Raw genomic sequence first — 17,561 nt, 5'->3', positions numbered from 1 at the left:
TTCTCTCTCTCTCTCTCTCTCTCTCTCTCTCTCTTTCAATTATTTATTTATTTATTTTATGTATGTGAGTGCACTATAACTGTACAAATGGTTGTTAGGAATTGAATTTTTAGGACCTCTGCTCACTCCGGTTGACCTTGCTCACTCTGGCCTAAAGATTTATTATTGTACATAAGTACACTTCAGCTGTCTTCTGTGACACTAGAAGAGGGCATCAGATCTCATTATGGATGGTTGTGAGCCACCATGTGGGTTCTGGGAATTGAACACAGGTCATCGGGCTTGGGAACAAGCATCTTTATTCATTGAGCCATCCTGCTGGCCCTCTCTTTGTTGGGATTTGAACTCCGGACCTTCGGAAGAGCAGTCATTGCTCTTACCCGCTGAGCCATCTCGCCAGTCCCAGAACGCACATTATTAACCCATCTAATCTCATCCTTGGGCAGTTGGTTTGGGACAACAAGCTGTCCTAAATAAACCGCAAATCCACAAGGTAATAAAACAAATGAAATGAATACAATCTATAAACACAAAACAAAAAGTATGTACACACCTGTCACAAAAGGCAGAATGCCAGTGTGCATCCAGGGTAACTATCTACCTCAGCCTTGGGTGTGTCCTTCATTTCTCCTGCCTGTAAGTGACAGAGTGGGCCTGTCCTAGAGACCTTGCATGTCTCAGAGAACCCCATAGGTCCTGGCATAAACCAAGTATTTATTGTTTTAGATTGAACAAAACCTCAAAGAACCAAATGAGCTCGAGAGAAGATGTGATATACAGACAGCAGAGAAATGTTGGAAGATGGAACTATCTGCAGTGTCAAGAACTCCCCTGGATTTACCCTCTTCCCCCATTCTCTCCAGGTCCTCCAATTTTTTTTTAAGACAGTGTCTTGATGTGTAGTGCATGCTGGCCTTGAACTCACTGACTTCCTGCCTTAGCCTCCATATTCTAAAAGAAAGTCAGCAATTTAGAGAATACGTAGCCCATGATTGCTTCTGTGTAGAAATAAAAACATCGCATACCAATAATGATGCCAGTTTATAGTGTGTGTGTGTGTGTGTGTGCATGCGCACGCGTGCACACAGCCACAGAGCAATAATACAGATATTAGAGAACAACTTGGAGGAGCAGATCTCTTCTTCTACCATGTGGGTTCTGGGAATTGAACACGGATCATCAGGTTTGGGAACAAGCATCTTTACTCATTGAGCCATCCTGCTGGCCCTCTCTTTAGTTAAAAAACTAAACAACTAAAGAGCCTCTCTTTAGTTGTTTAGTTATCAACAACTTGAGATAATTCCAGGGTCATGGAATACTTACTGCATTTTATAAGAATAAGATTGTAGATTCTGTCTTAAAAGCATCGAAGAGGAAAGGGAGGAAGAGGAAAGCAAGTGGTGTCTCCAGAATGAAGTTGGCCTCCAGTTCATTTTCTCCCTGGGAATCCCCAGGACATATTTCAGGCACTTTCCCTACCCTTCTTCAAGTCAGGTAGTCTACCAATTATTTTCATTTATAGTGAACTTTATAGTCATGGCACAGAGAACTCTTTGGGACAACAGTTGAGGTTACCTGATAGGGTGGAAGTGTATGAGATGGGATGGGAAATTTCACAGGAAATAACTTAAAGGGTCATTGAAAATTGAGCATCAAAAGCAGAGGTTAGAGCAGAGGTTTAAATCCATTCCCCTTTGCCATAGTACCTGCTCATTATTTCTGACAACTGGTAAGTAAGGCAGGAAGGAAGGTCTCAGGCAGTTATCTTTTTTGTATATGAGATATACTTCACATCGAGCAGAAGGAGGATGAAGGAAGGTTATTTTTATGGGGGAGGGGGGAACAGAATTGCAGAAACCCTAACCAACGAGAGAGGTTCAGTGTGACCACAGTGTCTGCTGACAGAAACTTTTGTATTACCCGGTGAAGGCTGACAGCCTTAAACTCACTCATCCACCTTAACATGACCTGTGGAGAGACACCCAGCATTAGCGGTCTCCTAATGGGATACAGCAGAAGTACCAGTGCCATCTATGCAACATGTTTTTGCCATGAATCAAGGCCTCTAGTTCTAACTACTGTTTCCTAGGAAGGATGGCTGTAGACATCCATGTCAAATGATAGCTCCCAATTCCTGCTATACACTCAAATTCTTTTCCTTTGTCTTTTTCTGAGATCAAGTCTTGCTGTATGGTCTTGGTTGGCCTGGAGCTTGTTATGTAGCCTTGACATAAAGTGGTCCTCCTGCCTCAGCTTCCTGAGTGCTGAGATTATAGGACTTGATTATAGGCTGAGATTATAGGTGGAACAAATATCACCATGCCTTGTTCCAACTGGCAAAATTCTGAGTGTGGGAAATTCTGTAGAAGAAAAGAGACTTAAGAGATATTTCAAGTCAATTCAATTTATGGGCTTTTTTTGTCCAGTTATGGATCTGGTTTTAATCCTGATACAAATAAACCAACTGTAAAAACAGGTCCACATTTATGAGAGGGTGAGAAATTTAAATTCTGATTTGTAACGATATTAGACATTAGATAAAATGACCTGGTGCTTAGAATCTGCTTCCAAATCTAGAGGCGTGGAACCAGAGGGATGGAAGATAGAGTGGCTGGGCCACACATGGATGGGTTGTGACCTGAGGCAGAGGTGTGTGGGTATTTATCTTGCCATCATGTCTACTGTGTGCATGTTTAGAGATTTCCATAATAGAAAGTCAACAATAAGCAATGAAGACTATAGACAGAACTTCTTTCATCGTGGTGATGGTAGAGGTTGTATGTGTGTGTGTGTGTGTGTGCGGGCAGTGAGTGGGGTGCACTCTTATGCTTTGATTGGTCTGAATACTCTGGGGTGGCTATACCCCATGGGAAATGACGGTTTTGATAGTTACAAAGGTATCTAACAGGTTAAATAGGTATCAGGCATCCATATGTAGGCATACATCCCTCTTCAGGGAACTGCGGGGGCCAATCCCACTTGGTTATTTCCACGATCAAAGACTGAGTAGAACTGTCGGATGAAGACATCCCCCAGGATCCAGAGGGGCCCAGCTGGAGGTGGAATGTCAAGTCCTTGAAAGCCACTGCCACAGAACTGCATTCCTTCCACCAAGTCCTAGGGCACAAAAGAAACAGACAGGGGACAATGGATGTAGTCCTGGGAACTGTACTGTTGGTGGTGCTGGCCGTGCAATGGCCTTGGGTTGTTGCTGAGTGCCACGGTTGTGGCTGGAGGGCTTTCTCTCATTTCCTGCCCCTATTCCAGCTTGCTCAGTACAGGGTATGCTTGCTCCCTTCATTATGGGTGTTCTACAATTCTGAGAACTGTATGTTTTTATGGCCATACTCTACCATCAGTTCATAACTGGAAACATGGAAACAGAACCTTACTGCAGAAGGTTTGGCGTTAGAACGCATTGGTTTAAACCCAATCTGGTTTAGTTTCAAGGGGAGCTTGACTTAATAGCTGTTCTATCAATGGCTAGCTACTACCGCTTCCTTCTTCACATCTGGGGAAAGAAGCATTTGAGTGGGCTCTCTGAGACACAAGAAGGGACTGTAAACTCCCCCAATCTTTTTTTTTTTTTGGCGGCGCGGGGGGGGGGGGGGAGACATTCTGTAACCTCTGTTGCCTAGAACTCACTTTCCTGCCTCTACTCCACTGGGATGGTTAGACATTCACCGCCACTCCTGTCTTTCAGTCTTATTTTTCAGTTTAGATAGATTTGAGTTCTATCAGGCAGGTGTGGTCTTCCCAACAACCATCTGACACTCAAAGTTGCTGATGAAGAGGTGGGAAAGCCACAGCCTTGTGAGAGGACTGGGATACAATTCAAAGCTATCCCAGCATCCTTTACGGGCTGAGATCCCCTGATTAAAACCTGGCAGGTAGGGCCAGGGTGTGGTTACCAGCAGAGCCTCTTGTTGGATAAAAGTAGGAGAGTAAAGGAGCTGGGCATCCCCCAGAATCCCAGAGGGGGCACAGCTGGAGGGTGATGTCATGTCCTTGAGAGCCACTGTTGCAGAACTGCATTCTGTCTACTAAGACTTAAGTCCTAGGGTCCAAAGTAGCATGGCAAAGGGACTGAGACTGAAGAGCAGGGCTCAGTTTCAACAGTGGTATGTGCTCAGCATGGTGTCTGCAGAGGCTGTTCCAGACTGTCCCTAGAGCTTGAGAGCTTTACCATGAAGCTATGCCTTAGAGCAAGTGCTTGTGTTTGTTTGGCTGTCTGTTTACATTGGGTGGCTTTGGGAAGGATAAGGTGAAGGTCACCTTCTACCTTGGCATCTTGATGCTGACACAGATCCTGATGTTATAGGAGACTCTGCTTAAAGATCAACACATTAAAGTGTGTTGCCAAAGAAGCACAACATCAAAACCTAGGCCCTGGGGGATGGGAAATGACCTGAGGTTTCCAAAATGTACAGACTTTCACCTCCCCCTCCCCCTCAGAACTTGGGAATCATTGCAATAAAAGACATGTTTTACCTTGAAGAAAGGTAATTTAAATGGTGGCCCCTCCTTAAGCAGCTCATTATCTTTTTTAAAGTCACTCTTTAAAAATTTTTGTGTGGGGAGCTGTAGAGATGTCTCAGCGGTTAAGAGCACTGACTGCTTTTCCAGAGGTCCTGAGTTCAATTCCCAGTAACCACATGGTGGTTCACAACCATGTAGTAAGACATGATGCCCTCTTCTGGTGTGTCTGAAGACAGCTACAGTGTGCTTACATAAATAAAATAAATTCATAAATCTTAAGAAAAAACTTTTATGTGTATGTGTGCAATATCTGTGCACATGCATGAGTGTGTCCCACAGAAATCAGAAGAGGGCATTTGATTTCCTGGAGCTGGAGTTACATATGGTTTGTGAGCCATACATGCAGGTGCAGAACTCAATTGTGGTCCCCTGGAAGAGCATCCAAGTGCTCTTAACTGCTGATCCATCTCTCCAACCCCAGCAGTCAGATCTGAAGCATTTATTTAACTCTGAGGATCTTAGCTTCCTCCCATGTATAATAGGATAATAACATCTCCAGTTGCATACCGGTAGTGGGGAGGATTAATGTGTTTGTTGATAAATTCCTCATGGCAATATCAGAAATCCCCCTTAAGTGTCTTGTACCTGAGTAGCTGCTGCTTCATAGCAGAACTGGAAACTAGAAGTCCAGGCGTTTCTACCACAGGCAGCTTCATCTCTCTCAGAGAGAATGCCACATCGGCATCCTCTGAACTGGCTGGGAGGAGCCTTGGAAGAGTGGTAGCCTCATGTAGATGACTTTGAAGGGGGAAGTGGCAGGTGCACGTGGGGAGGGTCCTGTGACTCACAGAATAAGGAAACAGCCCTTACCGGCAGGATGTAGTCAGTTGGACTGAGGGTGTATGAAACCCCGTTGATGAGGAAGGTAACGTTTGGCATCGTGTCGAGAGTGGCACAATCCACTGCATACTAAAACAGAGAAGGATCAACTCAGACCCCCACTCTCTCCCCAGACAAGGACAGGATCTTCTGTTCCTCTACCATCCTCCACCCTCAGTAGACACTCACTTCTCCATCAATGGGTGTGGCCCCAATGGCCTCTTGAAGCTGTTTGATCTTGTTGGGGGGACCAGTGATGAGAGAGGTCCCTGTGTCCACGATGGCCTGGCAGCCTTCGGAGCAGAACATCACAGTGTCTCCCACCTGGATTCTGAGGACAAAGAGTCCCATGGTCCCACGGTTAACACATGATCCTTGGCCATTCCTGCGCTCTCTCTGGGGCCCTTTACTTTATTAGGTCACAATAATGGTGTTCTCTTTGATCTCTTCTACCACAGGAGTAGTAGCTTATTTCAACTAGCATATTTGTTTGTTTGAGATAGGGTCTCTCTGCATAGCTTTGGTGGTTCTGGAACTCACTATATAAACTGGCCTTGAATTCAGAGATCCACCTGCCTTTGTCTCCCAGGTGCTGCGATTAAAGGCATGCACCACTATGCCTGGCCAACTTGCTTCTTTTTAAAACATCTTCACCCTGTCCAGGCTAATCTCAAACCCATAGCAGTCCTCATGGATGCTGGAATTATAGGCATGAGCCATTATACCTGACTCAACTTGCTTTTATTGACTGAGATTTAGGGCAGGAATACATTTAATTCATGATCAAGTATGCACAAGCACATGAACACACACACACACACACACACACATACACACTGAAATACATTCTTGAATTTTCTACTGTGCTCAGTTTTCATTCAGAAATGCAGATGGAGAGCTGGGCATGGTGGGGACACCTGTAACCCCAGCATGCAGGAGGCTGACAGGATCCTGAGCGTTCTAGGATAGCTGGGGCTACATGGGAAGATCTTGCCTCAAAAAATAAAAAACCACGCAAACGGACCGAGATTCCTTAAAGCGATCTCATGAGCATAAATAGGTAAATCTCAGTCGGAAAAGCGTCAGGAGCTACAACGAGTTGGAGCTGTTTCACTTTTTATCCAGATCATCTGAGGAACAGAAACTAGACTGTTCTCCCTAAACTGCCCCCGTTTCTAGCACTGGGCTGGCCATATATCTATCTATCAGGTACGCAATGCTGCTTCCCCATTTGCTTCATGCCAAGCATGGCTTTCAAGGCTCAGTTTCAGAGTCATTGTCTCCACAAAACATGAGTGGTCTTCAGACAGAGACATCTTGCACTGTTGGCTGGCCATACTGGTGGCTTTCAGAACACTGACCACATGCATTTTGTGTGGTGGTGATTTGGGACCACACCTCATATTCCATACAGGCTTTGAGTTCAGATAACCAGTGTCTTTTCCCTGGTGCTCAGCCCTTGCCTTGTGTATCAATTAAGGCTGCTTGAAGACAGGATAGCTGGTTGTGTGAGTCAGAGGGAGGCCAGCTAAATGTACACAGAAGGAAGCTGCCCCTCTTGTCCTTCCTGTGTGTTTTCACATCTCCAGTCCAGATGTGAGGCTCCCAGCATCTGCTCTAGTGTCCTGCAGCATCACCCAGTTAATCCAGTTTGAGTTGTGGCCACTCTTCCATTCAACCATAGCTACTATCTAGAGAATACTCACCCATCCAGGGCAATCTGCCAATAGGCTTGCTTGGTGACTGGGATCCAGTTGAGGCTCCCAGAGAAATGAGAGGGGTCATAGCCTCCGAAAGTCAGCTCACTGCCTGAGCCACCTTGAGGGTCACTACGCAGAGAGAAAGGGTTGTCAAGAAATGGCCTCTGGAAACACAGACAGGAGTTCAGGGCCCCTTTGTTGCATGTCTGGGCACTCACATCTGGTGGCAAAGTAGGCAGAAACTACCTAGGTAGCCTGAGTCTTTGGGGATCAAAGATAGGATCAATTCTGTCTAACACCCTATGCATATCCCCTGCTTCTTGGATAAAAAGTTCAGGAGGTAGGGAGTATCTGAACTCTAGATCTAAGGTCAGGACTATCTTGGGTGTTGGGTGTTTCAAGTGTTGGGTACAAACACTGTGCAACTGAGGATGCCCCCAAAATACTCTTTCTCACAGTATCTTCCCTGCCATTGATGCTGTGGTGTCTGGGGTTTCTACCATATCCACTTCTTCAGAAAAGATAATTTGAAAGCACCATGTCTTACTGGGGCTTTACTATCGGCTAATTTTCTTTGGTGGTTATTTCTCAGGTTATAAGCTGGGATTTAGGAGGATTCTGGAGAAGGAGGGCATTTCCAGGAGGAAAGATACTAAGCCTGGGGCGCTGCAGGACAGAGTAGCAGTAGGGAAGGAAGTATATGTCTGTAGAGAATTTCAGGTTTATTGGGGACTGAGAACGTAGCTAAGGGGTAGAACACTTGCTTGCTGGGTTCTAGCAATCTAACCACCTGATAGTAAGCCAACTTTTGGCTACTTTATAGGTTCCTTTTCCTGCCACTCTTCTCCACCCCCATTTCACCCTTCCATTCGCCCCCACCCCAAGAATTAGGTAGAGAGAAAGAAGGTTGAGAGGAAAGGGGTCAGTGATATTGTTAGACTACTTCCTGCTGATTAGGGGCATAGAGTTCCTTGGGACAAGCTCGATCTTCGCAATCAGGCTATCTAATTTTTCCTTCTTGTGATCCTTTGTGCATGACTACTTGACAAACTGCATCAGCAGCAACCACCACCAGCAGCAGCTTCTATACCCTCTCAAGAGTCTCCAGAATTTCAAACATCATATACCTGCAGAAGCTATCTGCAGCTGGCAAAATCATGCCCCTTCTAGACCATGCATTGGGTAAATCATAGTTGGCTGCTGTGGACAATCTAAAGCAGTCCCATATGCCACACCAGGGATTAAAATGAAAACAGATTCCGCTGACATTTCTGTCTTTGAAGAAACCAAAATTCCCACTGCACCCAATCTTGTTGAATTCTCACATCAGCCTCACATTTGCCCGAGGAACCCTAGGCCCTGGGAGACAAACATGCAGACTTAGCTTCAGGCTATGCTGGCCTTGCTACTGACCAGAGCGGCACACTTCTTTAGCAGGTAGATCAGGAGCCTCTGCAGGGGAAATAGGAGTTCTAACAGTGGGGGCTCAATCAAAACCCTACCCAGGCCTGGTCCCAGCTGCAGCCACTCCGGGAACTTCTGATGTGGGAGGGGGACAGGGAAAGGGGACTTACACTGGAACATGGCGAGCTCAGGCCAGGCCAGGCCAGAGTGGGAAAGGTAAATCTTTCTGTGTAGGTAGGAAAGTGACTTCCTCTGCACCCCAGGCTAGAGCAGTGAGCTCCATGCTCTTTTTAACTGTAGTGTGTGCATCTTTAAAACTCGTGGCAGTACAGCCATAAGATAGAACAAGCTTAACCATTTTTTGAGTGTGCACTTCAGATTTTCATTCCTGGGAAGCCGTTCTCCAGAACATTTTCACAGTGTAGAACTGAGACTCATCAAGCGAGAACCCCTTTCCTATTTATCCCTCTACCCCATCGCAACCACCACTGCACTTTCTGCCTATGAATTCAGTTCTAGGTACCTCACATATCTGTCCTTTGGGCTACTGGCTTAGTTCATTTAGCATAATCTGTGTTCTAGCACATGTCTGTGAGGCATTGGAGAGTGAACCCGGAGCCTTGTGTTTGCTAGGTAAGTCCTCTCCTGCACACTGCATCCCTCACTGGTTTTCCTTCCAAAGACCAAGTGATATTCTACTATTCTGCTATACTACAGTTTCCTTTCCTCGCCCTAATGTAGAAGCTACTTTTAGTATCATCTTGCTGGTTAATATTTTCCTTCTCTCCCAACCACAGAGATTACTCTTGTTTCCTTGTGTTTTGGTGTCTACTGTCACACTTGGCATATAAAGGACCTTAGAATTTAATGATCAAATAAATCACTAGCCAATTGCAATGGTCTATAACTTTAACTCACCGTGCTAGATTGTAAAGTGCTCAACTCAACTCTTTTATGAGGCAAACCCCATTTCCTTGAAATCCAAAGAGCTTCAGTATTTTTTTTCCTCAAGATCATATACATCATATGCCAAGGAAGAGATTCGAGAGATTCATGGGCTTTAGAACCATGAAGTCTTATGTACCAGGCCATCTGCCTGTAGTCATTCACTGATTGGACCTAGGTGATTTGACTGGCCTCACCTGCTCAAGTAGACAGAAAACATAGGTAGAGCCACAAGGTTCTGGGCCATCATGTTGTCAAACACCGGGGTCACTCCTCCAGCAGCCAATGAGGGGTATCCCAGACCTAGAATCCCATCAAACTCTGCATTCACAAAGGTCTGGCCTGGCTCCTTGACACTTTCTCCAAACTGCTGGCCAACCACAGTCAGCCCTTCCACCTGAAGGGAGAATTGCACAAAGGTTAGTTGGAGGAGGGTCTCAGATTCCCGGGTGAAGCAAGATCTTCCTTTCTCAGCCTCCTGGGGAAATAGGCACACGGATTTTTACTATAATCCCACTCTTGGACTTTCTTCATGTGACTTTAAAAATCAAAATATAATGTAATGCAGAAAACATGAGTGTCTATTTTTTAATAACAGTCCACATTCTTATGTAACCCTTCTGAAATAAGACAGGACATTCCAAAGCCCCAGCAGGCCTTTCATATACCCTGCCAGTCTTTGTATCCCTCAAGAGTGACTCATCTGTCAAGCAACATTGGTTTTGCCTATTTTTGTGGTCATCAACCTTCCTACTACTGGGGCAACCTTTAATACAGTTTCTCATGTTGTGATGACCACCTGCCATGACATTTTCGCTGCTACTTTGTAACTGTAATTTTGCTACTGTTGTGGATCATAATGTAAATACACACACACATATTACATATATTACATTATATATATGTGTGTGTGTGTGTGTGTGTGTGTGTGTGTGTGTGTGTGTGTATGGGTTATATTTTCATTGTTACAAATTGATCCAAAGAGGTTGCTACCCACAGGCTGAGAAACACTGCCTTATACTATGGGAGGATAGCTGGGCTGTTTCCAATGTTTGATTATCAATAATGGTGCATTGGTACTTCCTCTGGTGAACACATTACATATTTCCACAGGATCTAGTATAGCCCAGGCTAGCACAGAGCATACTATGCAACAGAGGAAATCTTCAACTTCTGACCCTCTTGCCTCTGTCACCTGGGTGCTGGGATTATACATATGTATCACCTGTCCAGTTTATGTGGTCCTGGGGATGCAATTCTGGGCTTTGCGTACACTAGACAAGCACTTTGCTCACTGCACTGGGTGACTGATTAAGACAGGGTCTCACTACATAGTCTCGGCTGTCCTAAAATTCCCTATGTGGACCAGACTGGCCTGACAGTCATAGAGGTCTGCCTGCCTCTGCCCACTGAATGCAGAGATTAAAGGCCTGTGCCACTATGTCTAGCAAGTCCCAGTGAGTACAAGAATCTTTTCACATTTTGTTATCATAGTTGTTCTGATGAAGTTAGGAAGGAATTCTATCAACTCTCTGGAAGATGGATCTGTCACTTCCTTGTGGGAAGTGGGGTTTTTGTTTTGTTTTGTTTTGTTGTTGTTTTAATAGCAGAATCACCACTTAAAATAGATACCAGATTATTAATCATTTCTATTTTATTGTATCAGTTTTGATAGTCATCAGTTTAAAATTATTGTAGTGTATCAATATAAAGCAATTTTTGATATCTTGTTTTGAGGTTGTCAAGGTCATTGTGTTTCCTTCATTTTTCTGGATTAGTTATGCCAGAGGGTTACCAATTTGGTTGCTCTTTGCAAACAGTTAATCTGTGACGTAGTTGATTTTGTTTTGTTTTGTGTTTGCTTGTTTGTTTTTCGAGACAGGATTCTCTGTGTAGCCCTGGCTGTCCTGGAACTCACTTTGTAGACCAGGCTGACCTTGAACTCAGAAATCTGCCTGCCTCTGCCTCCCAAATGCTGGGCTCAAAGGCGTGCGCCACCACGCCCGGCTCTATGTTTATAGTGTGGATTCCCTATTGTACCGATGCCCTGTCCTTCTCTACGTGATTTCTTTCCCTTGGGTTTGGCTTGCGCCTGTTTATTAACAGCTCGTTCCTTAGTGTTTGTTACTCCAAACCGCAGCTTAGATCACTGGTTTTCTGATCTTTACATTTCAGGCTGCATGAACTGCACTAATCTGTGTGCTTATGTGCTATATATGTGTTAGGTACTTGGCTTTATACAGTTGCAGATGCCGGCTGGGAGTGCACTTAGGATGTGGTTGCTAACCTAGGGTTGCAGCCTGAGGTCTACAGATGAGGCAGCAGAGGGAAGCTACATGCCAAGTGGGAAAGATGCCAGCTGCAGCCTGTGGGGATGGACTGGCACCACGGTGTCCTCTATATTCAGTGAAGGAATGCTTCACAGTAGAAGCTGACACTGCCATAGAGGCAAATGGGCACCTGCTCCAGAGCCAGAAGTGCTGAAGGAGAGGCCATTGCAGCTGAAGTTGCTATGGGCTTGGCTGCTCTCTGCTCTGTTCAGGGCAGCTAGCAGAGAGGCGAGAAGCTGTATGCCAGAGCCCACCTCCTGTAGATCTCAGTCTCCTCCCTGCTCTCCAGACTTACTACAATTATCAGGCTGACGTGCAGCCTTCCAAGTGGTTATTTATACTGTAATATATACACATAATATGTATTTACATATGCATGTAAAATTTTAACCGATAGCTCTGCTTTATTTATATAATTTTACATAAAAAAACATTTTTCTGATAAGAAGACGTTACTGAAACTTTTTTCAAATTTGGAGACAGGGTTTCACTACGTAGTCTTTAGCTGGCCTGGAACTCTCTATGTAGGCTAGGCTGGCCTCGAACTTAGAGATCAATAGGCTGCAGCTTTCCAAGTTCTGGGATTAAAGGTGTGTGCCACAATAGCTGGCTTTACTTAAATTGTTTTTTTTTTAATTGTCTTTAGTGATTTCTTTTTCTTGTATTGATTTCTTTTTATTTGCATTGGTGTTTTCCTGCACTTGTGTCTGAGTCCTGGATCTGCTGGAACTGAAGCTACAGACAGATATGAGCTGACAGTGGGTACTGGGGATTGAACCGGGGTCTTTTGGAAGAGCAGTCTGTGCTCTTAACCACTGAGCCATCTATCCAACCCACTTAAACATATTTTAAGGAGACCTACTACCCTAAAGAGAATAATTAAGGCCATTGACATATTTGCTTTGCTTTATATTATTTGATGACCAGCTCACTAAAGTACTCAGACCCCACACATGTCATAAGGGCCTAGAAAGATATGCACCAGGTTTAATGGGAGGAGGGGGACAGAGAAGAAAAGAGAGATTTCAGTTAGCAGCCCTTTTTCAGTTAATCATATATCCCATGTTCAAAGTTTGGAAGAGATGCTGATGAAGACTAAGCTTTGCTGGCCTTTGGATCATGCTAGAGCGAGAATAATACTCACCCATCCGGGTGGCCCATTCTCTATTGGGGATTGTACTCACAGAGACTTGATCAGCTCCAATGATTCCTGTCAGGCTCCCGGTACCATACTGGATGGAGAAATGATTCCCTACCTCCGTGTATGTGTCGGACTGCGATGGATGGAACACTGGGTGTGCCTCTGGAAAGCAAGAATGCTGCTTGAGTCTTCCACCCCATCCCAGGGGGACGGAGTGGCTCCCCTCTGCTCCCCACACTAGGTTGAAGATGGGGCTTCCTAGACAGGCATATCATGGCCTTTGACTAGTGAGCTGCTGTGTTCCCTAGCCACAGGTGTGTTCTAACCAGGGGCAAATATTTGTCCCTGGACAAACCTGGTTAGTCACAGTGACTTCATAGACACAAGATAAGCACCGTCCACCAGGCGCCAGCAGCAGCCTCAGCCATCAGTGTGGGCCCGACCCACACCAAGTTTCAATTACTACTCTAGGAAATCACTCCTACTTCTTCACCTGACCTTGACAATGTCTGTTGTCAGAATTTCAAAGAGCTTCTGTCCTTGAGATGTGTCCCACACAGAACAAGCTTTCTCTGTTTAGGGCTTCTGTTTCCAACCTCTATGTAGCCCCTACATTACCTCTGGTCAAATGGACACACCTACACCACTGTGTCCCATGAGCAACACCTTCAAGGGAGCCAATGCATCAGGGCCTCCCTGGAGCAGGAGCACAGTTTTCCTTAGAATTCAATCTAGCTATTGGTTCAGGTACAGACCGAAGGAACTTTCCCCCATGTTCCTTTGGGTGTTCGAAAGGAAGTGAGTCACCAAGTCCTAATGGCTAATTTTCTCTCCATCAATTCTAATGAACATGAAGGTTATTATCTTAACTGGTAGTTGCCTTTCTTGTCTGTTCCTGGCTCAGGCACAACAAACAGATATAGGAAGAGGAAGCCAGTATGGCAGGGAAGATAAGTGGAGGGAACCTGAGTCTCTCTATGCCACAAGGTACCATCTTAGCCTAGTGAGCTCCCGCCACTGCCAAGTTCACTTACTGCATGCTGGGCTGGTGCAGTACACAGAAGGGACCCAGAGGTTGGATGAACCGGTGTCAAAGATGACGGTGAAGTTCTGTGGCGGGGTGCCGATGGAGATGGTGCCAAAGTATTCCATCTGTAGGGAAGGGAGAGAGAGTGTGTGGGTGGAGTGCAGGGGAAGGGCACTAAAGCATGAAGTACCACAAGCTACAATCTACAAAGCCCAGAAGAGGCAAGGCTGGAGGCAAAGGATGGAAGGAACAGAGCAAGGATCACCAGGGAGGAAACCCAGGATAGCCCAGGAAACTTGGCTCCATCCTTCTCTCATTATCCTGATCCTCACAATGTCATCAGGGACCTGGAGGTGTGGCAAACCAAGTTCTTTGCCCAGAGGAATAGCTAGTAAAATGCCCAGCTAGGCACACAGTAGGGGTCTTTTGTTTTGGAACACATATCATGCTTATCTCTTTCCTCTTAAAGAAAGCCCTGCACAATGGGTCATTTAGAAGCCTGCTTTACAGAGTAGACAGAGACTGGGGGACTGTCTGAATCCTCCAAGCAAACAAATCCATGCCTGATCATAATGCCACCAATGCAGCCCTGGCCCCTGCTGAAGGCCCCAGCCTTCCTCCCTACACCCAGTGTCCTCAGGCTTCAATTTGAGAAATCTTACATCCAGGTAGTTGATGAGGGGCTCATTGACACTCGGATACACATTACAGGACTCGCTGAGTCGGGTCATGTCCAAGTTATGAGACCTCCAGAATTCCGAGAGCTCTCCTTGGGCCCGTAGTTTCTTCCGAAGGGACTGATGTCTTCTGAGGGGCACTCTGGAGAAAGATCAGGAAATAAAGGGTCATCTCTGCCCCCATTGCCTCTATACCTATTCAGAGCCTGACTACAGCAAGACCCAGGAGGGAACCTTCAAGACCAGGTGTGGCCAGAAGCAGCAATGGCTCTGTCTTGCAGACTCAGAATTTGAGTAGAAATGGCTCTCCCTTCTGGGCACTGACCTTTTGAGGTTTTTTAGGGAATGGGAGGTTGGACACAGTCTATAGTCTGAGGGCTGACTTAAGGACCCGGTGGATAGCAGTGCTCAGGCCCCCTCGGGAAAGTATTTGAAGGCTTGGAGTCACAAATCACAGCTATGCAGCACACCTTTGAACAACAGAGGGGGAAATCCCTTGAGCTGAGGCAGGCACCTATACTGGAAGGAGAGGCCTGGGGAATCTTCTCTAGGGATTCCTGAGAGATCCCAGTTTCTTCTTTTCATTTCCTCATTAGCTTTCCTCCCTCGGGGCAGCCCTGGGTTGGGGTTGGGGGATGCCTCAATTGAACTTAGTGCTGGAGACAGGGCCTTACCTGTGCAGAGCCTCTTGGGCCTGAGCCAGGTCCAGGAGCAGCAGCAGCAGCAGCACAAGAAGGGGCTTCATTGTGGTCCAAGGGGCAGCTTCTCTCTTACTCTGCTCTGATCTCCCTTCCACCTTTCTTTCCTCTTGATCACAGGGCAGGGGCACTGGCTCTTCCTGGTGCCCAGACCTGCCCTGCCCAGTCTGAGGACCCAATGATAAGGTCTGGAGTCAATAGCCATGCCCAGAGTAAACACTATGTGTAATAGGACGTCCCTTGTCTGCCCCTGGGTCCCTTTCTTATGCTTGGGGAGCTAAGGGTAAAATCTCTCTCTCTCTTTCTCTCTCTCTCTCCCTCTGTGTGTGTGTGTGTGTGTGTGTGTGTATTCACTCTCTGAAAATGAGGGTGTTGAGGTCTCAGATTCTTTCAAGTTCTTTGGGCATGCAGCATTGACTGTAAGAAACCCCATGTTTATTGTCTAAGTGTGCAAAAGTAAACGAGGGTCCCACCTTGTTGAACTGCTACTATGAATGTTCAGTTGAAGACTCGAGAAGGGCAGAAGCTGAAATGACATAAGTGTAGCAGGATTGTGGCTCAAAACATTAGCCAGGCTTTTGTTCCCATATTTCATATTCTCCCTGCATTTCTCCAGAGACTCTCAAAGCAACTTGTCTTACTCAGAGCAAACCAGTGCTTGCTCACCACAGGTCCTGGAGTGGGACAGTCTGGCTATTGATTTGTGGGGCAAGCTTTCCTGATTCTAAACCTGACGGATCTGGCTCTGGGGTTTGTATGGAAGGGAGTGAGGAGGCAAGGGAGGAGCCGAGTCTGGAGCAAGCCTGTGTTGGTGTACCAGGGCTGCCATAACAATGTACCACAAGTCAGTGGCTTAAGCAGCATCTATTGTCTCATGATCCTAGAGGTTGGAAAGTCAAGTTTCCTTACCATCAACCCCACCCCGTGATTGTCCTTCAACTTTCCTGACTTAAGAGAGGTAGGGGTGACAGGAGGGCAAACCTTCTTAACTGGATTCCAGCCAATGGCTTCTGAGCTGGGATGGGAACGCCAGTACCCCCAGGGAGCTCTGGTTATAAAATAATGGGGTGCCTGGGTTAGGGTTATCGCTGTCTGTGCCAGTTAGTGTTATGGAAAACTGCCGGCACCTTGCCTTTTATCTCTGATGCCAGAAGCCAAAATTGGGTCTGAAGCCAGGCTGAACCTGTTGTGAGATCCAAATTATTGAAGAAACATCCAAAAAAGGAGGGAAACGCAAAACTGACTTTCCTTGTCCCCAAAGCCACCACACCTCTCTAGCATTTATATTTCCTGGGAGCCCATCCTCTGACTGCCCACAAGGGTGAGGGGCCTGTCTGCTCCCTGAAGAGCAGTGCGCTGGAGGGGGTCTTGTCACTTGTCCAGAACCAAGCTCTGTCATGATTGCCCACAGTTGCCTGACCAGACACCTCAGCAACAGCATCTGGGTTTTTAGGAAGGTTAAGTGCAAAAAAACAAGGAATGGGACACACTGAAAACACTTTAACACATCCCATGGGCAGGATACGGTCACTGAGAAAACCTTGGGCTGGAAGAGTGCCTCCAGGTCCTCAAGGCCAATCCACTTGCACAGCAGATGGGAACATGGTCAGAGAGAGCTCAAGTGATCTCCAATGGCACAGGTCGTTAGGGCTGGGCTAGGGTGACCCAGGCTTCTTAACTGCTAGTCCAGGGCTCTTTCTGCATACATCACTGAGCTATTGATGCCAGCATACCTAAGCCCTCTCCTTCTCCATCTCTGACCTTGTCCCATCTGTTTATTAAATGTGTAGGGTTAGGTTAGACCATGTTTAAATGAGACCTGGGCAACTATGAGTTACTTGACCCTGAGGAGGAAGACTCAGTCTGCCTGTCTGTTAATAGGGTCTGCTGAGTTTGGGAAAGTCTGAGAAAGATTGATAGCAGGTCTATAGGGACTTTTGTCAGAGCTGATGGGCTCTGTCCTTTCTGGAAACACCAGGAACCTCACCTAACCTGGCTCACTGTATCCTCCCATACTGAAATGGAAAACTACTGTGGACCATTGTTAAGGATGGTGCGAGCCATTTCTGGATCAAAAGCCCCTAAGCATATGAGGGGCTATGTGTGTGTGACCTCTGGGAAAAATCATAGAGAACATTAGAAATTGGCACATGGGGTGAAGGATACAATGTAGGCAGCCATCCAGTCTCAGCATGTGCAAAGAGGGCTCTCCAGGAATGGCTGGCTGCATGCAGAGGTTTGACAGTTCCCAGAATGTGGGGAAGCTGTTGGTGGTGACACG

At 46.2% G+C, this 17,561-nt stretch overlaps 1 protein-coding gene across 1 annotated transcript; it reads right to left on the bottom strand.

The window, feature by feature from the left end:
- Positions 1-2,419: 2,419 nt before the first annotated feature.
- On the bottom strand, positions 2,420-15,431 carry Ctse (cathepsin E). Its single transcript, XM_029479249.2, has 9 exons — positions 15,257-15,431; positions 14,568-14,724; positions 13,913-14,030; positions 12,922-13,040; positions 9,605-9,804; positions 7,065-7,187; positions 5,548-5,689; positions 5,350-5,448; positions 2,420-3,117 (listed from the first exon to the last, which is right to left on the bottom strand). Exons 1-9 carry the CDS (start codon positions 15,325-15,327, stop codon positions 2,953-2,955), a joined length of 1,194 nt encoding a protein of 397 aa, XP_029335109.1. The 5' UTR covers positions 15,328-15,431; the 3' UTR covers positions 2,420-2,952.
- Between the last annotated feature and the right edge of the window lie 2,130 nt (positions 15,432-17,561).

This window comes from Mus caroli, unplaced genomic scaffold (genome assembly GCF_978045245.1).
Source record: "Mus caroli unplaced genomic scaffold, Mus_caroli_1 scaffold_1, whole genome shotgun sequence".
Lineage (NCBI taxonomy): Eukaryota > Metazoa > Chordata > Mammalia > Rodentia > Muridae > Mus > Mus caroli.
Note: the sequence above shows the minus strand (reverse complement) of the source record. Positions and strands in the feature narration are given on the sequence as shown.